General features: G+C 34.9%; 1 protein-coding gene and 1 pseudogene across 1 annotated transcript; both read left to right on the top strand.

The window, feature by feature from the left end:
• The first annotated feature begins 428 nt into the window (after window positions 1-428).
• On the top strand, window positions 429-14,101 carry LOC145598558 (DNA mismatch repair protein MSH4-like). Its single transcript, XM_081654932.1, has 24 exons — window positions 429-531; window positions 1,668-1,871; window positions 1,950-1,985; window positions 2,091-2,203; window positions 2,492-2,537; window positions 2,887-2,933; window positions 3,327-3,434; window positions 4,122-4,197; window positions 5,461-5,533; window positions 5,635-5,777; window positions 5,865-5,950; window positions 6,393-6,532; window positions 6,624-6,763; window positions 6,835-6,885; window positions 9,972-10,035; window positions 10,699-10,842; window positions 10,929-10,996; window positions 11,098-11,156; window positions 11,626-11,782; window positions 12,516-12,568; window positions 12,642-12,740; window positions 12,921-13,035; window positions 13,135-13,257; window positions 13,790-14,101. Exons 1-24 carry the CDS (start codon window positions 469-471, stop codon window positions 13,952-13,954), a joined length of 2,373 nt encoding a protein of 790 aa, XP_081511058.1. The 5' UTR covers window positions 429-468; the 3' UTR covers window positions 13,955-14,101.
• Window positions 14,102-18,547: 4,446 nt separating this feature from the next.
• Window positions 18,548-19,430, top strand: LOC145599010 (3-isopropylmalate dehydratase small subunit 1 pseudogene; annotated as a pseudogene).
• The last annotated feature ends 616 nt before the right edge of the window (window positions 19,431-20,046 follow it).

The following is a 20,046-nucleotide window of genomic DNA, read 5'->3' as shown; positions in this document are numbered from 1 at the left end:
TGATTTTGTCATATATTTCTAAATTAATATCATATTTCTAAGAGCTACATATATCATTACTTTTATTATGATGTACATACAGTCTAACTATACAATTTTGAATTTATCCTACCTTGACACGATCTTATCCTTTTACCCTACCATTTATATAGTACAGTAATTTTAGCTTATCTTATATTCGGAAAACTCTTAGCGCATAGACCCTATGTATTATGCATGCAAATAGGATGACATTTTTGTAAATAATGATAACCGAGGGTGGACATAGACCCTATGTATTATCACTACATTCATAATAGTACACAAAAATATTATTTAGACAACTTTATACATGCATAATAGTACAGATTGTCCTCCGCATGTCAAAAACATGCGCCACCTTTTTTGCTGCAAGTCGCAACGCCTCGCGCGCATTTAAAAGTCGCAGTTGAGAAGAATTTTGAAGCAAAGGAGCTCAAACTTGTGACAATGGAGGACGATGGAGAGAAATCGAGCTTCGTCATCGGCATCATTGAAAACAGAGCCAAAGAGGTTTCACTCATTCACTCTCTTTCTCTCTCTTCTCTACTTTTCCAGATTTTTCCGCAACATTCATCTTCAATCATTAGCAATTTTTGGCTGCTGTAAATTACGACGAATTAGGTTTTGCTAGCGTCGAATTTGAACTTTCGAATATCACATTCGTTCGATTGCCGTTTTAGGAATGATTTTAAGCGATTTTTTTGAGAATTTTTTTATTGCGATATGAATGAATTCGACTGTAAGTGTTGGAATTCGTTTTTAGTGTTATCACTCAATTTGATTAGTTTGTGACATTTTTGATGATGAAAGAAAACTTCATTGTTGTGTATTATACTTCAATTGTTGAAGAATGTTTTTCAATTTTTTCAAATGTGATCTGCATGCGATTACAAGTGTTAGAAATTGTTCCTAAACTAAGCGCATTCACTTGAATAAGTCTGAGAGAGTTGGATATGAAATTTTTGATTCTCATTCATCCAAGCACTTTCGCTTGGAGACTTGGAGTGATATCAAATTGTTTGTATGATTCGTTTTCTTGTACGAGTAGTTTGTTCTATGATGTACGAAGTAGTAATTTTAAATCATTTGTATAATTTGCATTTTCACTAATCAGATGCATATGAATGATTTTGATGATAAGGATATAGATTCCGTAATACATCGTAAGAGTTAACCTGCTTAATTTTTGTGAAAGGACTATGTTAATTGCATTTAACTTGATAGTTAAATCACTTAAGTGGAATAGTTACTATCAGAGAATAAGTAATATAAATGTTGGAGATGAAAGTAAATTTACCATTTTGCAGCTGTCCGTTTGGCTCATGCTGCTCATCTAGGGCGTTTTAGTGAAGACCTTACTCTTCAGGTTTTCAGTGTTGTTGTATTGGTATTTTTAGTAAGATTTTTGGTTGTTTCACCTCGTCATCTCCTCAAATGGGAAGAGGAGGAGGGGGGGGGGGGGGGGATTGGGGATGTTGTTGGTTTTCACAAAATATAATTGTTGCTATCAGAGTGAAAACTAGGGTAATTATTAGTTTGTCAAATTTTAAGGATTTAGGGGGCTCATTAAGGTATATAGTTTGAAATTCTATAAGACTGCTTAAATTTGATAGGTATTATAAGAGTGCTACCATTTGTTTGGACAGGTTGGCGTTGCAGCTTTGGACTTAAGATCTGCTTCACTTCACCTTTCTCAGTACATCGAAACCAGTAGTTCTTACCAAAATACCAAGACCTTGTTGCAATTTTATGACCCAATGTCAATTATTGTTCCTCCTAGCAAGTTGGCTCCTGATAGTATGGTTGGCGTGTCAGTAATAGTAGACAGATATTACTCTGCAAGCAAGAAGGTGATAACCCTTTTCATATCTGCACAGAATCTGTTTTTAGTGTGGCATTTCAACAAACAAAAATGTGCTTTTTTGCAGGTAATAATGGCCCGTGGCTGCTTTGCTGACACCAAGGTTTAACAATCTTACTCCAAAACCAAAAGTTAAATTGAGATAAGTAGCTACTTGATATCAATTTCTATGTTAAATATCTTTTTCTGATGAAACTTTATGGTTCAGGGAGCTGTCTTGGTCAAGAACTTGGCTGCAAAGGAACCCTCGGCCCTTGGTCTTGATAGTTACTACAAGCAATATTATCTTTGCTTGGCTGCAGCAGCTGCTACTATTAGATGGTAATTTCAAATGTTCCTCCTATTGTTTATGAAAGATTTGATAGTTTCTCCAATAATCAAATCAAAATATCAAAGTATCTAATCTTCCAATTTTGCTTATATTATTAGCAATCATTATCCTGGAGACTTGGAAATTAGGAATGTGTTTTTGAAGGAACCTAAGATTGCTGTGGATAGGCTGTTGACATGGAACATGTACAACTGTTTGTTCATGCATTTATATGAATAAATGTTCTTTCGAAAGGGTTAAGTCTTGGATTATAAATTATATATATTGATGATGTGCAGGACAGAGGCAGAAAAAGGGGTCGTTATAACTAATCATTCATTATTGGTATGCCTCGCTTTCTTTATGCTATGTTCTAATTGTTATTCATTTTTTATTTTTTATTTTTTTTTAACTTTGTTACAGTAAAAGCACAAATCAATTGCATATCTTTCTTCAAGAAAATCCAACTTTTTGCAATTTTCCATATAATTCTCTTCGGCCTTTGGACATATCAAACAGTCAAAAGTTAAGAAAGGATCAACACTTAATACTCCTAGAGCCTGTTTCGATTCATCGGTGATAAGCAAACTTTCTTTCTTTTTCAATGCTTCGCAATATTGCACGTTCATCTCATAGTTCAACTTCCCCATTAGTTGTGGATAATCTCAACTTTCACATCCTTCTAACTTTTCAGGTCACTTTTAATGGGTCATTTGATCACATGAATATTGATGCTACTAGGTACCTTCTTGAATCTCTAGTAAAACTTCATTCCTTTTTATGATAGACAGTGCACATACATCATTAATTAATAACTACATTGACTATACATGAACATCTAACTAATTGGAATGGCCGTCGCTGATCACTATAATTGTATTGAAGCTATATAAAACACTGACATTGACTGATTCCTCAAAGGCTTGCTGAGTGTCTCAGAACTCTATGTCTGGGAGCTAACTGCAAAAGGCAAGGTTGTAGGGGATGAACGTTTGTTTTTTAGACTCTGATCAAGAGCATAATATCTATCATCATGGTTTCGAAGATGGATATCATCTGTTCGTCTGTTGACACTGCCCTTTTATGCTGAAATTAGTGTCATTAGAAACATTAATTTCTTGATTCTTTTTACAGTGTGCAAAACTTGGAACTCATCGAGCCATTGCATTCCAATCTTTGGGGTACAAACAACAAGAAGAAAAGTATCTTCCATATGCTTAAAACAACAAGAATCACAGGGGGGTACGCTTTCAATAATTTTGCTGGTCCATTCAGTGTCTGATAAATAATATCAACCTTTTTTTGCCCAAATTGCCCTTTTCATATTTATAGTAAAATTTCAAGGACTATCAATTTTTAACTGCAAGTTGATGTTTTGTAGATGATCAGAAAGTGAATAGATTTAATAAACCGTAGAACTGCTACTATTGATTACTTACAGTCTCTATCATAGTACTTTACTGTTTCTAATATATAGATCAGAAAATGATAGATTTAATAGACTGTAGAACTGTTACTATTGATTTACTTCCAGTCTATCATGTTTATATATGTTTAAGGCAGTGACCTATGTCTTCCATGAAGCATCGATCTGAAAAGGATTATGAGTCTGTAGCTCAGAAGTCTAGCATGGGTAGCTAATTAGAGAGCTATTTTCCAGTAGGAATTATTTATGCGTTGATTACTAATTTGAATCTTGAATTCTCAATCAATTATGATATAGTTTTCTGCTAAAGAATTGTATTACTGTCCGAGTGAAAGAGAGAGGTATGGATTCAATATAAGGTGAAAAACTGAAAACAATATTGGCTGTTCCTTCATCTCCAAAGTTCAAAAGATCTTATGCAATTTCATTATATGCATACAATTTAATCATGAACATCTATTATTTTCCTGTTTATCTGCTCTTACGTTGTGTATTCTTTACAGCACTAGATTACTTCGTGCTAATCTTCTGCAGCCTCTGAAAGATATTGAAACTATAAATGCTTGTCTAGATTGCCTGGTTAGTGTTAGATGGTTATCTTTGGAAATCGGCTTGTAAAATTTTCTAAATTCAAGTACAAAACATATAGACATGAGGATACATACCATTCTAATGTTGGACTCAAGAGTGGGGATACAACATTCATGAAATACATTTACTGATTCTAGGACTTTTTGTATGAAGATTTCTCGTGCAAAACTTTAAATTTATGCATATTTATCTTGGGGTAAATTGTTTGCCTCGTAAGTCCATTTGTGAGCACATATCGCAACTTTTTTAGTTTTTGATGTTGTTTAATAGTTTCTTCTATTCTCTTTTGGTATGTGGTTGTCTGGTTGATGATTTACTCCCTCCATCCCACATTAGTTTGAACACTTGTCAATACATAGAGTTCTTGGAAAGAAGTTGTGGCTATGTTATTTTATTAGAAAAGTAGATGTGATGAGATTTAGTGAGAGTGTTATATCATTTGTAAATACAAATTCAGGCATGAAAGGAATTAGTGGGTCCAAAAGGAGAGGTGACGTGATAAAAGTCATAAAACAATTGGCAGGACCTTTCCATAATTAAAAATAAAAAGTGTTCTAACTAATTTGGTGCAAATAAAAAGGAAAGTGTTCAAATTAAGATTTCAAAAGAAATGTGGTTAAACTGACATTTATGGGTTTTTATGACTATATATAGTGAACTATGCTTATGATTTTGTTGTTTGAGTTTCAATATACAATATTTTGATAATTAATTTATAGTTGTATTTTAGTTGTTTGAAATAGCACGTTTAGTAAATGTTCAACAAATATATCTATGTATCCACCAAGAAATTTTTTGAAAGTAATTTTTGTGGCATGTTTAATTAGAATGTGAACCACCTTTTGTCTCAAACCCTAGATCTCATATTATTTAATTAATAAGGTCATATTAATTCATTGAAAATTACTTTTTATGGAGGTTTTGTCAGAGATATACAAATGTTCCTCAAATTTTGGGGGTGACTGCTACTTTAGTTTCGAAAACTACATGCACCATTGCACGATTTGCACCCAAAAATGTCTAAATTTGTCTCTGACTGTTCTAGTACCTTATACTGTTCTATGGCTGTATTGACTAGGTTGAGCCGATTTGTATCCTATTTCCTACCTGATTGTGCATATGAGTTTGGCGTTCTTCTTTTTCAAAAGAGTTCATTTGCCTTATGACAGTTTCATCATTACTCTTTTCTTGTGGACTGAGTCCCCTGAAGCTTATAGTTGACAAAGATCTTTTTCCATGATTTTCATATAGGATGAATTAATGAGCAATGAACAGCTTTTCTTTGGACTATCTCAGGTTCTCCGCAAATTTCCAAAAGAAACTGGTAAGGAAAAGAAGTGCAGGAAAACCGAAGGGTTTCACATGTATATTATTTGCTCATATGTTAGTTAACAGTTGCAAATGCCTTTTGATTTTTATATTCAGATAGAGTATTATGTCACTTTTGCTTCAAGCCAAAGGTCACAAACAAAGTTTTGGCTGGTGATGGTGCTCGAAAGAGCCAAATAATAATTTCAAGCATTATACTTCTCAAAACTGCTTTAGATGCCTTGCCTCTACTCTCCAAGGTATGTTTCAATGCTTTGATAATTAACAAAACATGTGCACTTCTATACTATTTATCACAGCCCACTGATAATTATTCATTGCTTCAGGTGCTAAAAGATGCAAAAAGCTTTCTTCTTGGAAACATCTACAAATCTATTTGTGAAAATGAAAAATATGCACTCATCAAACAAAGGTATTGTGAATTCTCTTCTGCTAAATGGAATTTATGTGAATTTCTTCTAATATCATGAAAATCTCCGTTTCAAATGCTATGAGATTACACTGAATTATGTGCATTTCCATTGACAAATCAGACTAAAACCCACGCCTATATAGGTTGTTATTCACTCATATAAAAACTGACATGCTATGTTCTTAGGATGCATTCTAATTAGTGTTGTTTTGTTCTGGCATTGCAACATCGTAAACCTTTTGCAACTTACATGTAGACAGCAATCTTGAAGAAACTAATCTTGGTGTTTCTAGCCTTATATCAGTCTGTATGCCCTAAAACCAAGCCTTTGATTAAAAATCAACTAATACAAATTTTTCCACAAGCTACTTGTGCATTTTCTGCAATTTAATATATTTTCCCAAAAAGACAAAGCACTTTGTTAAACTAAACTGTCTTGCAGAATTGGAGAAGTGATAGATGAAGATGTAGTCCATGCAAGGGTTCCTTTTATTGCTCGAACACAGCAATGTTTTGCTGTCAAGGCTGGTATTGATGGGCTGCTTGATGTTGCTAGAAGGACATTTTGTGATACTAGTGAAGGTATTATCTTCTTTATTTGTCTGGAAATACCTTTTTATGACTTATAGGTTTTATCCACATTTCACCATATAAATTTTCTCATGCCTGACAGCAATACATAAGCTAACAACCAAATATCGTGAAGATTTTAAGCTGCCAAACCTAAAACTTTCTTTCAACAACAGACAAGGATTTTACTTCAGCGTACCTCAAAAAGATGTTCAAGGAAAGCTTCCCAGCAAGTTCATTCAGGTTCTGAACTTGAAAATTCTGACTGTATATTGTGTCTGTATACACCTACAGTTTCTGACTCTTAGAAGCAGGTTGTCAAACATGGAAACAATATACACTGCTCTACATTGGAACTTGCATCTGTAAGTATCATCCTGATGCAAACTTCTCCTTAAGGTCCATATTTTTAGCTTTGAGAATCATATTTGTGTTGCGATTTGCTTCTTACTCCAGGACCAGTTTTAGAAACACATGAAGAGTATACTGATCTAAACTTTGCTTGTGTATTAGTTGTTTTGCCTGTTCTGTTTGAAGAAAAACTCTTAAACTTTTTGGGTTCAACTTTTGTTTAGCTGTAGGGTTCCAAATTGAAACAGCTGAGTATTGAGTGGCTTCTATTATTTGAGTCCTCTTGCTAGAGGCCTCACTTCAGAGTATAAGTAACTAAATGGTCTATGTAGATAACATCCTCATAGATGCTAGGACTAAGATATAACTAAGGTTGTCTAGTGATAATTCATGAGTTTTAGATGATTGCTTATGTAGTGACGTGACTAGGGCTGTACACCGGTCCAAAACCGGACCGGACCTGGACCGGACCTGTTAGGACCGGGACCTGAATCAGCCAATTTTGAGGACCGGGGACCGGACCTGATTCAGCAGGTCCGGGTCAAGTCCAGACCTGAGAAATCAGGTCCGGGTCAGGTCTAGACCTGAACAGACCTGTTATGTGTGTTTTTTTTTTTTTTTTTTTTTAAAGAAAATAAAAAACCTGTTGGACCTGTTTATAGACCTGTTTACAGAAAATCCGAAAATATCAATAACAAAACTTACATAAAATCTATAAGTCTCAAATATAACAAATAATTCATTAAATTACATAAAGTCTCTAAGTCTCAAAAACTAGAAATACATAAATTATCCAAAGACAAGACAACTTGAATTTTGGCGAGTTGCTTTCCCTTTGATTGCGTGATTTACACTAATGAGTCCACGAAAACAACTTCATCGTCTCCATCGTTAGATACATCATGTTGCACCTCTAAATAAAAAAAACAATATAGAATATATTAATTAATGAATGATAACAATGAATTAATAAATTTGGTGTAACAAAATTACAATTACATAAAATTAATACTACCTTTCTCCATTTCTTCTAACTCTTTCAAATTTTCTTCCACATCAACAATTGACTCTCTCTTAGCTCTAAGCCAATCTTGTGTGCAAAGTAGCGCTTGAACCATCTTCAATACAAAAGTATTACTTAAGTATGTATAAACAAAGTCATATTTAGATATAATTAACTTGATTTCATAAAATAAAAAAGATAAAGACGCATTACCTTAGGAGTTAAAGAACTCCGAAATGGATCAAGAGTACGACCTCCCGTACTAAAAGCGGATTCCGATGCAACAGTGGACAATGGAATGGCTAGTATGTCACGTGCCATGCGATTAAGAATCGGATAACGCTCACCATTCTTACCCGTGGTTCTTGTTGATCCTAAACATATAAAACGATAGAAATCAATTACAATTCAAATTGAATTCACTAAATAAAAAAAATACATGCAAATGTACAATACACCAGCAAGGCAGCAAGGCAGCAAATTCTACAATATGAACTAAAATCGAAAGAAACAGATTTTAAACAAATTTATCAATCTACTTTAAACAGATTTATCAATCTTTTTTGATTTATCAATCTACCCCCATGTCCCCCAGATTTATCAATCTGTACAATCATGAATTCGAAAAAAATGAATCAAAAACATAACTAAAAAAACCTCAAAAAAAATCATGAATTCGAAAAAAATGAACTACAAAACATAACTTACAAACATGCAAACATCATACAAATATACAATCTTTATAAGCAATACCAAATCAGAATTATAACCCAGAAAATCAGAATACCAAATCAGAATTATAAACCCAGAATTATAAGCAATACAATCTTTATAAGCAATACCAAACATAATTAGATTTAATTTATAAAAAAAAAAAAAAGAACTTACAAATCAGATGCAGCCTCGCAGGGAGTCGCAGCCTCGCAGCCTCGTAGGTGATGGAGCTAGCGTGTAGTCGCTGCTGGTCTGGTGGGCGGTGGCGACTGCCGACTGGTGTCTGGGCGGCGGTGGTCTGGAGGGAGTGGGTGTTGGTGTGGTGTCGGCTGAGAGAGAGAGAGTGAGTGAGGAGTGAGTTAGGGTTAGTGGGTTTACAAAAATGCAACTGACTTCTTTTGAAATTTGGGATTTTTTTTTTTTTTTTTTTTTTTTTTTTTTTTTTTTTTTAATATAAAAACGCATTTTTTACGGGTTTCAGGTCCAGACCTGAAAACCCCGGGTTTGGACCTGATCCGGACCGGGACCGGAAACCTTGATTTTCAAGGACCGGGACCGGACCTGAATCTACAGGTCCGGGTCAGGTCCGGTCCTAACAGGTCCGGGTCAGGTCGGTTTTCAGGTCCGGTCCTGTTCATGTACACCCCTAGACGTGACCATAAATCCAAGCTTGCTCTGGTTTTATTGTATTATGTATCCATATAAATAACTTTGGCCTGGGTCTGTTAAAGTAAGCCTCCCTGAACTTGGCCGTGCATGGTGGAGCAATCTGACAGCTCTTGGTCTGCTATCTGGTGTCTTATATGTTGAAAATTCGAAAGCACAGGTTGCTTCAAAAATTTTATGGTTGTATGGAACACTGATGAGGCTCCCACCTAAGTAGGATACAGAGATCAGATCCATGTGGTCTCACTTTTATTAGCAGACTAGATTAATAAGCAAGTCACTTGTACTGCTTTGAATTTTAGCAGTTCCTTCAATATCCTTATAAATAATGCTGTCCTAGTGTCCTGTTAGCTTTTGATACGGTAAAATTGGCATAGGTCTTGTTTCATGGAATCTCTCAACAAGCTTTAATCCATAATCTTCCAACTTCAAGGTAGTGGGCTAGTGACCAACTATTCTTCGTACTTCTGAATGATAGATACCTTGTTGTGTGACATCAGAGTAGGGAATTGAAATTCCCGAAGCATATTTTCATGTCAAGTAGTGTCAAAATGAACACTTCTTGTTTTGTAGCTGTTTCCATGTAGTTTTACAGCGTCATACTTCATTTGCACCCTCACATTCTGTTTTCACCTGTATCTATAAATTAATATAAAATATTTTTCATTTATTTATTTATATATGTCCTTGTTTATGTATTGCTCATAACTTCTGCAGCTGAATGTCAGAAACAAGTCTGCAGCTGCAGAGTGTTGTATCAGAACAGAACTATGCTTGGAAGGTTGTATCTAACTTAATGATAATTGAACACAATGAAGATATTAATTTTTAGTAGTTTTGTACCATTTTTAATTAAAAGGGTAATAATATATGCTCCTCTTTAAAAATAATTTTGTAATAGTTGTTGTCTAACTAGTTGACTTTGTCATTGTAAAGTTTATCTTATGCTACCCTTCAAGGCTTTTTGCTCGAAAGTTGAAACATGTAAGCATGGAATTCAGTAATACAACTATAGGATTAAGTGAAAAGTGAAAGCCCCTCTTTCCGCCTCTAGCAACCAACGTTGCATCACTTTAACTTGAATTCAGCTCATAATCAAGCTATAAATTTATAAAGTACTAGATTTCCTAATTGGGCAAAGCTTTTTAAATTTTCTCTCTTTTTTAACTGAAATTTTATAATGAAATTGCATAACTTAAACTAGTGCTTCAGTCATTACAAAACTAATATTTAATAGTTGTAAATTGAGCATGGCTTTTAGCCTTTTATGATACTAATCCCTTCTTTCTTCTTTCTGAATTTGAATTTTTTTTATGCCCATTGATTGTTACAGTTACTGATTCACGCTTAGCTATTGTGTCTGTGACATGGAAATGAAAGGTTCTTAAATACCAATGCAATAGATCTACTACGGGTGATTAATTATGTTCCATGTGAACCGCAGCTCTCAATGATGCCATCAGGGAAGATGTATCTGCACTCACTTTGCTTGCAGAGGTCTTGTGCCTTTTGGATATGATTGTCAATTCATTTGCTCACATGATATCAACCAAGCCAGTTGATCGGTATATTAGACCAGGATTTACAGGTAAATACATATGGTTGGCTTAGCTTTAGGTTGTTTAATAAGCTTTTAAGTGCCTGCAGCAATAATTACATCATCTCATCTTGCAGATAGTGGCCCGTTGGCAATTGATGCTGGAAGACATCCTATCCTTGAGAGTATACACAGTGACTTTATTGTATGAGATAGATGTGTTTTTCTTGTGAAATTCTTCTTATTTACCTTCTTGCATAATGTATATCTAAACAAGTTTTCTTTCTCTAATTCTTCTTTTGGCAGCCCAACAATGTTTTTCTTTCTGAAGCATCAAACATGGTGATTGTTATGGGTCCAAACATGTAAGAAACACTTCCGTTAATGTTTTCTCAACATAGTGCTTATAATGTACGAAGTATGTATTTGTACAGGACAATGGTACAATTACTATCTTTGTGAACCTGAAAATAATCAGTATTTATGTGTTTCATCTTTGCCAGTCCTTGGGGTTTCAATAGAAGCTCAAGAGAACTGAACGATTACTGTGTACAGAGTTCATGATCCACATAGAAATTGTAGTTGCTTTTGTCTAATATTGACCTATCCAAACTTTAAAAAAGAGAGACCTTGGTATCTAGGATATATTTGGAAGTGATATGGTGGCAAATGAATCGAATCACCATTCAACATATTGGTTTATCCCCCTCCCCCCTTCTCTTTTTCTTGGAGTTGGAATTCCTCCACTCAACTTATCATCAAAAGCATGCTCCTTATGTTTATACAAAGAGCTCCGGCATAGTTTACACTTGCAATAATGGAATTTCTTTTCAGGAGTGGCAAAAGCACTTACCTCCAACAAGTGTGTCTTATTGTCATCCTTGCTCAAATAGGCTGCTACATACCAGCTCGATTTGCCACTATAAGAGTTGTTGATCGTATTTTTACTCGAATGGGGGCTGTAGACAATCTTGAATCCAATTCTAGTACGGTATGTTCTCTCCAGTCTCCACAACATAGTGATTACTTTATGCTATGCTATCCAACATTCTGAAAAATTAAGCTATGTTTTATTATTCTGCCCTAAACTGCCTATTTTACTGGCAATGGAGTACAGATTTAGTAAAAAAAACATGCCAAGTATAGAATGACTTTGTGCCTGAATTCCCATAGAGTATGTATAATGTGTGACTGACACCAAACCTGGCCTTCTTCACCATAGCCTACAGGATTTATGAATAAATGGGTTATTGTTCATAAGGATCTTTGATATACTTATGAAAGTCTACAGTGTTTTGCAAAGAATTATGAAATTATCAAACATTTACACCCAAGAGTCTAGACAACTTCCATATTTTTCTAATGATTGCCTACTTGGGACAGACCTCATCTGGATACACTGTCTGCCATAGTGCATATGCTAATTTTTTAGTTGAACTACTGGTGTGGTTTCTTTAACCACTTAGGCAGGGAATGATGAAACCCTGGCTCCCTGTACCTGGTTCTGATTGCCTATACCCTCTGAACAATGACCTACCAGAAGTCCTGTTAACCAGTAAATTGTAGTGGCAGTAAGTTTCAGATGTAAAAGGCAATGCACTTTCTTCAATAAATTTTACTACGTATTTACTTAAGCAGAATATATATTAATGCAAGGAAACTTTTAGTTTACTCATTTCTACTGAGAAACACAATCATTACAAAAATCAATTTTGGTTTTTCAGTTCATGACGGAGATGAGAGAGACAGCATTTATATTGCAGAATGTTTCTCCGAGGTACATGTGAGGTTTAATGGTGTAAGATGCTTTATAGTTGTCATATTGACAGTTCTTTGTTGTTTACATGCAGAAGTTTGATTGTCATGGATGAACTTGGGAGGGCCACTTCTTCATCAGATGGATTTGCAGTTGCATGGAGCTGCTGTGAGCATCTGCTATCTCTGAAAGCGTAAGCAGCTGAATTGTTATCTTGGAATCTACTCATTCTGCTAGCTTCCATATTCCCTTTATTACACTTGTTCTGTGTCTGCATAGTGTAGACTACTAGCTCCAATAGGTGTTGTTTAGAAAGTTTTTGGCATTGATTTATCTAAGACAGTTTACATATGCTTCTTTTGCTGATCTTTAGGTACACGATTTTTGCCACTCATATGGAAAACCTGTCAGACTTAGCAACCCTCTACCCCAATGTGAAAATTCTACATTTTCATGTCGACATAAGAAACAACCGGTTGGATTTCAAGGTAACAATCTACAAATTTCAAAAAAAAAAAAAAAAAGGCCAGAAAGGCATGTTTCTTTATTTTTCTGTCACTAAACACTTTATTCATTCATCTTGTCAGTTTCAACTGAAGGATGGGCCTCGGCATATTCCCCACTATGGCCTTCTACTTGCAGGTGTAGCAGGACTTCCAAAATCCGTGATTGAGACAGCCTCAGTCATCACGTCTAGAATCTTAGAACAGGTGATACGTATTGAGAACTCTCAAAGTCTCCCTCAATTGCTGCTATTCGGCTTAAATGCTTTTTTAATCCTCCCTAGCTTAATTTCCTCTTTTGCTTAAATGCAATTCTAACCAAATCATCTTTCTATATTCCCAATAATCTAACATCGTAAAAATTGATCCTCATACATTTAAAAACTATATATGGAAAGTATGTAGGCCAGAGAGAGTAATTATTTTCTGTGATTCCAGGGGAATAGGGGATGGCACTAATTGCTTGTTGATGTAGTCTTCATAATTCTGTATCAAACTATCTGTATGCTTTTTTTCCTTTTGGTGAAAAAATCGACTTAATATTAGATTAGATAACTGCAGTCTCAAACAATGGATCATGTGACCACTTTGACATTTATTACAGTGAAACAATGAAGTCGCTCTTAATATCATGTACTAAACCTCTAGCCTCTCAAGATGGACAGATGGTTCAACTCTTTCAATATGTCAGAAGGATTTATGTTGTCTAGTAGTCACATTTGAATATTATTTTGTACAGGAAGCTAAGAAGATGGAGGTGAATGAATTGCAATACTATCCCATTCAGATGCTTTACCGTGTGGCACAGAGGCTGATATGCTTGAAGCACTCTAATCATGATGAAGATTCAATAAGAGAAGCGCTTCAAACTCTCAAAGAGAATTACCTTAGTGGCAGATTGTAGAGTGCTTAAGAACTGACATATTGAGCTCTCTTCATAGGATATTTTTTAGGAAGATTATCATTGAGATGTAATACGAAGACATTGTTGTTGAGCTCCTACGTGACAATTTTTTTTTAGACAAACTTCTCCTTTATCTACAGCTTTACATGCTAGGATCTTCAACTAAATCACTATTCTTCCTTGAGGGAAAAGTTAAGTTCAAGACTGTTGAATTTTACTTAGCAATGATGTCCCTCTTGAATTGTTCAATTTAATAGTTGTCAAAAAAAATTCAAAGTTGTTGAATGTCATAAACCAGTAAACCACATTCATTCCAAAAGGCAAAAGATCTGAAAGGGGGTTAAAAGAAAGTTTCCTATATTTTATTTCAACCAGCTTTAGATACACCACTATCTGCCTAAGACTGCTGTATTTTGCATGTTTAAAAAAAACAATCTTGAACAATCCAGTACTTCAATTACAGACTAAAAAAAGAACCCAATATGTGATGCCAAAAAAAGAAGGCCAAATAACCGAAATTAATTTGTATCAACACAAGGATTTGGTCTGGTTTCTATTCTGTGTTGCCCTGCAAGATGGCCTGTTCTCGAGGTTGACCACTGCCACGAAGACTGCTGTATTTTTTTGCCTGCTTATGTATATGTCACAGAGCTCTCTATGGTTGTGGACAGGATTGTAATTCCGTACTTCATAATGCTTGAAAGTTTAATTCTGCAGAAGAATGAAAGACATAAGAGTCTTGCATAGTTTCCTCAGGTTCATTAAAAAAAAAAAAGTAGTACAAAGAAAATGATCAAATGGGCATCAGATCTTGAGACAATTTAGAACTCTTTTACCCCCAAATAATTGTCCAAATGCCACATAAGACATCCCAATTGATGGTAGACAATTGATTCAGGAAAAGAACATAAATAAAGAGAAGGGAATGAATTGGAAGAAGAGGCATAATGAACAGCAGTAACAGTAGCAGTAGCAGCAGAAGCAGAGCACAAGCAGAATAGCAGCAACATCATCATCATCAACAACAACAACAACAAAGACAACAACAGTAGTAGCAATTTAGCAACAGCAGCAAAGTCTATAGCAAAGCCTCAACTACCGCAAAACGGGGTGGCTATAGCTATAAAACTAAAGACTGCATTAGCAAAGCCACAACAACCGCAAAGTGGGGTGGCTATTGCCATGAAAAACATTAGCAAAGCCTCAACAACCGCAGAGCGGGGAGACTATAGCTATAAAATGAAAGACTGCATTCATCATTTGCTCAAAGCAAACTCATCTATTGTGAGCCTCCTACCACAAAGTGGTGTTGGCTACAACTATAGGAACTCAAGATTACTCATCATTTGCCCAATTTATAAGAAAAAAACATAATTAAAAAATCAACCATATTTAGCATATGAAGCTTTAAAAGGGTGACCAGGTGGAAAACCTCATTGAGCCCATAGGAATTGAGGATCCTAAGGCCACCCACCAGCACACTCCTCGGCAACGGACCTCTTGCTTGAGTTACACCTGGGTTTGTTGGTTTACCATTCACCAATGATGCACGGGTACGCCAGTTGAGTGCCGTATCCCGTACCCGAAACGTATCGGGGACGGGTACAGTACGGGTACGCCTGGGATACGTCCCCAATCCGTCCCCATCAAAAGTGGTACACCAAGTCATTTTGGGGATGGTTAGGGTGATGAGCGGAAACGTTTCGGGTACGGAAAAACCCTATCTTTGCCGTTTCCATGAAGCCCAGCCCATTTTTCTTAAAAAAAAAAAAAAATCAGTACAAAACTTACGATTTCCCCCAATTCTCACAAACCCTAAATTGTTCGAACTCTGAGCTTTCTCTTCCAACTGTCCGATTTAATTGAAGGCAGCGACCGGAGACCCATCCGCGACAGTCGTCACTGGCACCGGCGAGGCAGCGACCCTTCTACGCCATGTAAGTGTTTCTCTCTTCTTTTCCCCTTTCTTCATGTTCGATCTGTGACCTTCGGCTGTTGGTGTTTTGTTTCCTTTTTTTTAAATTTTTTTATTTGCATGTGGTTGTTGATATTTTAGTGGACTGTAGTGATAACATTAATTGAGAATGTCAGTAGGTGACTTTTTTTTTTGTTTTATTTTGCAGTTGAATGGAGTCTCATAATATTGATAGTAGTAGTGGCAATTGAATGGACCTCTCTCTTGATGAGCCGGATCTGGAAAGAAATTTGATCGTTGGAGATTGAATTTACCTCTTTTATTTATGTTTTTAAGACATTAAATTCCGTAGTATTTCTTCTATGTTTTTTTTTTTTTTTTGTATTTCTTCTAAGTTGTGTTGAGTGGATTAATTTTTTTTTTTATGGATTTATATTTTGCCGTATCCGAGCCGTACCCGTTTTTTGAAAATTTGATTTTGCCGTATCCAGTCCCCGTACCCGTACCCGTTTTTGTCCCCGTATCCGTATCAGTGCAACTTAGCCATTCACAATACCTTTGGCGCCGGCCTTCTATTTACACCTCTTCTCACACGAGCACGGCAGATCACAAATTCCTAACAAATTACAAGAATACAATCAGTAACCTTTTTTTTTTTTTTTTTTTTTTTGAAGAAGAACAATCAGTTACTTAAACTTCAATATCTCAATCCATATAAAACACACTAATTGAACTTCATATTAAATGATTGAACTCCCACCATTCTTCAATCATCCCCTCTGCATCCTAGAGTTGAATACACCAACAACTCAAAAAAAAAAAAAAAGTTGAATACACCAAATTACTCATTTGAGCTCGAGACGGCCCCAACAAGAGGCTCAAGAACATTTCCGAATACGAACAATGTAACTTGATCCAGGCATCAAGCTATAAACAAAATCCAAAATTTCAATCGATTATATAAATGATAATTTATCGAGTATATATCGTGTAAAATTACAATGACAAATCAGATATATAACGAAATGCCCTTCATTTAGCAAAGTCACACAAACCCTAACAAACATGATTAGGGTTTTTGTTAAGCGCAGAAAATACAAAGAATTGAGTCAGTTTCATGCTGATTATGAAGCAATTCCAGAAAACTATATTGTAATGACAATTGGAACCCTAGCTTAATGAATCAAAAATGCAGTAATGAAGAACAGAAAATCCTTCAATAATCATAAAGCAATTTCAAAGAAGAAAATGATGTTCATTGAAATATAGAGGAAAGACACGAAATTACGAAAATGGAAGAAACTCACCCATTGCTGCTGGTGCTGGTCATACTGCAGCTCAGCTCCCGGAGATGAATAGGGTTTTCGCCAAATGAGGGGAGAGTGGTGGGTTGGGTCACTTGGGTGTTGGTTGTGACCGTAGTGTGGGGTTTTGTAGAAGAACAAACAACAACAAATGAACCAAGCAACCAAACCCATTATGGACTTGACCCCAAGTCTGGCAGCTCATTTGGTAAAGATGACAATCATGACATTGGGTTGACACTTGAGACATACGAAGTATGACTCTATGAAATTTAGCTATTGGGCCAATGTTATAGGCTCAAATCTCTAATTCCTAAAATTATGAAATGTAGGGTTTAGTTAAAAGTCTTACGTAAACTTCAATTATATTCTATCATTCGTTTTCCTTAGATTTCTTTTTTACTCTGTATCTTGTTTTTTACTTCATTACAAGTCGAAAACAACAAAGGATCAATATTTTATAAGATGTTATGAATATTAGTACTCGTATTTATTTTGCAAAGTATTTGTAAGTTGTAACTTATTGAACTTTGTCTTTATTTTAAACTTGTTTTTATCACAATATACTCCATTTTCTTTAACATGACCGGTTTTATAGACTATATTCAAAGATTAATTTTTTTTGGTGCAATATTATAATGATTAATTGGGGATACACATCTTCTCTTTTAATAGATTGGATATTCTGCATTAGTAATGTACAATATTCTATATCTTTGGATGACCAAAATAATCAAGTATGGAATCTTGAATCATATGCATCATACGTAGTATATTCTTTGTGCACCCCCCAAAAAAGATTGATTTATATAAATTAAAAGGCATAGTATATTCTCTTTATTTTTCTTACATTTTTAGACAATTTAATATTAAGGAAACAAATTTTGCATAAAATCACAAATTTTTGTATCAAATTTTTAAGTCAATAATGACTAATGAGTACCAATTTAATAAATACATCTATATATATATAAAGCTCTAAAAAGGGTATATGTCACAAAGTTCACAACTATTGAATTGAAAGGAAAGATTACAAAGAAACCATTTAAAATAGAATGTATTGACGATTTCCTTACACAAAACTATTAAAGAGAATTATTCTTGCATATCAAACTACTCCAAATTATTACCAATAATAATAATTAAACCTTATTCCAAATAAATAATTCATTGTTTTCTTTTGTCAACTTGCTTAATTAGACATTCTATTGACATCTCATATATTTTGTGATATTTTACATGCATAATGCATTATAAAAGACAAACATCACATCAACTCTAAATTTCACGCGTCTAACACGTGCTTCAATTCTTGAAGATATACATATACACCATATATATACAAACTCATATTGTCAATTTGTCATACTCATTCAATTCTTACACACCAAAAAAAAAACAATGGCTAATACATCCCACATTATCTCCTCCACCACCCTCACCTTCCTGTCACCCCTTAAACCCTCAATCCCTCCACACCCCCCTTCATTTCTCAAGCTTCCCGCCACCGCTTTCGCCGCCCCTCGAATAAAACTACCACCACTCACCGCAATTTCCTTATCTGCTTCCTTTACCACCACCTGAAATAATTCATCATCTGCTTCATCCTCCACATATTTTTACGGTCTTTGCTACGTAGTTCGGGATGATGTTGGTACTAATCAAATCATTCCTACACAATTGTATTCCAGCTTGAATCATTACCCTCTTCGATTTGTTGAGGATGATGGGATTAAGTCAAAGTACTCGATTATTATTGCAGGGAATAACTTTGGTTGTGGAAGAGAACATGCTGATGTTGATGCTTTGAGTGCTGCAGGAACTAGAGCTGTTGTGGCTGAATCATATGATGGGGGTTTTCTTGAGAAGTCGAATTCGAGTGGGTTGATTTTTGCTTTGGAATCTGAGGTAAGGATTTGTGATGTGTTTAAAACAGGGGATGTTGCTACTATTGATGTTGAAGAGAGGGTTTTGGTGAATCAAACTACTGGGATAGTTTATCAGTTAAAGGCTGTTTCTGATGCGGATGTTGGTTCAACTTCTGTTAGTTGAAGTCCTTGAAGACTTGAAGTTGGTAGGCGAGATTTGATGTCAAGTCTTTTACTGGGTCGTATTCACAAGGAATGATCGATTCGTGTGTACAAAGTGTGTATATTTCCGTTTTGAGTTGCTGGTGAAAATTGATGGTTGAGTTACACAAGATTAATGTGAAAAAATCAACCGTTGGATTGGGAATATGATGAATTGCATTTAGTATTGTTCTTCAATTCTAGCTCTTTAATTGTTTTTTTTTTTTTTTTTTTTTTTTTTTCCCTTTTGCATTTGTGAATAGTAGCGTAAAATCTTATAGCCCAAATTGTGCTTAATTAGTTTCAGTTACTTTAGAATTAAAAGATTTGCGTTATTATCAAAAATTCAATTCAATACAATAGCTTTCGTTATTTGTCCCCACCTTTCTTTCCATTTGAAAGGACGCTGTGGTGCTTGATGTCATTGTGATATCATATGGATGGAATCGCTTAACGAATAAGCCTCTCAAGTCTCAACTCTATTACTGTAACTAATTAAGTACTCCGTATATATTGCCTCGTTTCTAAATACTAGTATTTGTCTCATCTTTCTTTTAGCCTCTGCCTTCAAATTTAATACATACTATATTTAGTAGTAACTTGTAACGTTGCAAACACGACCGTATTTGATAAGCGAAGGAAGTAATTACTAATATCTATACTTCATACTTGTATACAAGGTAAAATTATAAAATGTTGATATTTTGAATATATATATTAACACGAATTTAATAATGTTATAACTACGATTAAAAAATTACAAAAAATAGTCAAAATAAAGTTTATGAATAATATTGTCTAAAG

This window comes from Chenopodium album, chromosome 20 (assembly GCF_948465745.1).
Source record: "Chenopodium album chromosome 20, dcCheAlbu1.1, whole genome shotgun sequence".
NCBI lineage: Eukaryota > Viridiplantae > Streptophyta > Magnoliopsida > Caryophyllales > Amaranthaceae > Chenopodium > Chenopodium album.
This window is presented reverse-complemented; position numbering and strand designations above follow the sequence as displayed.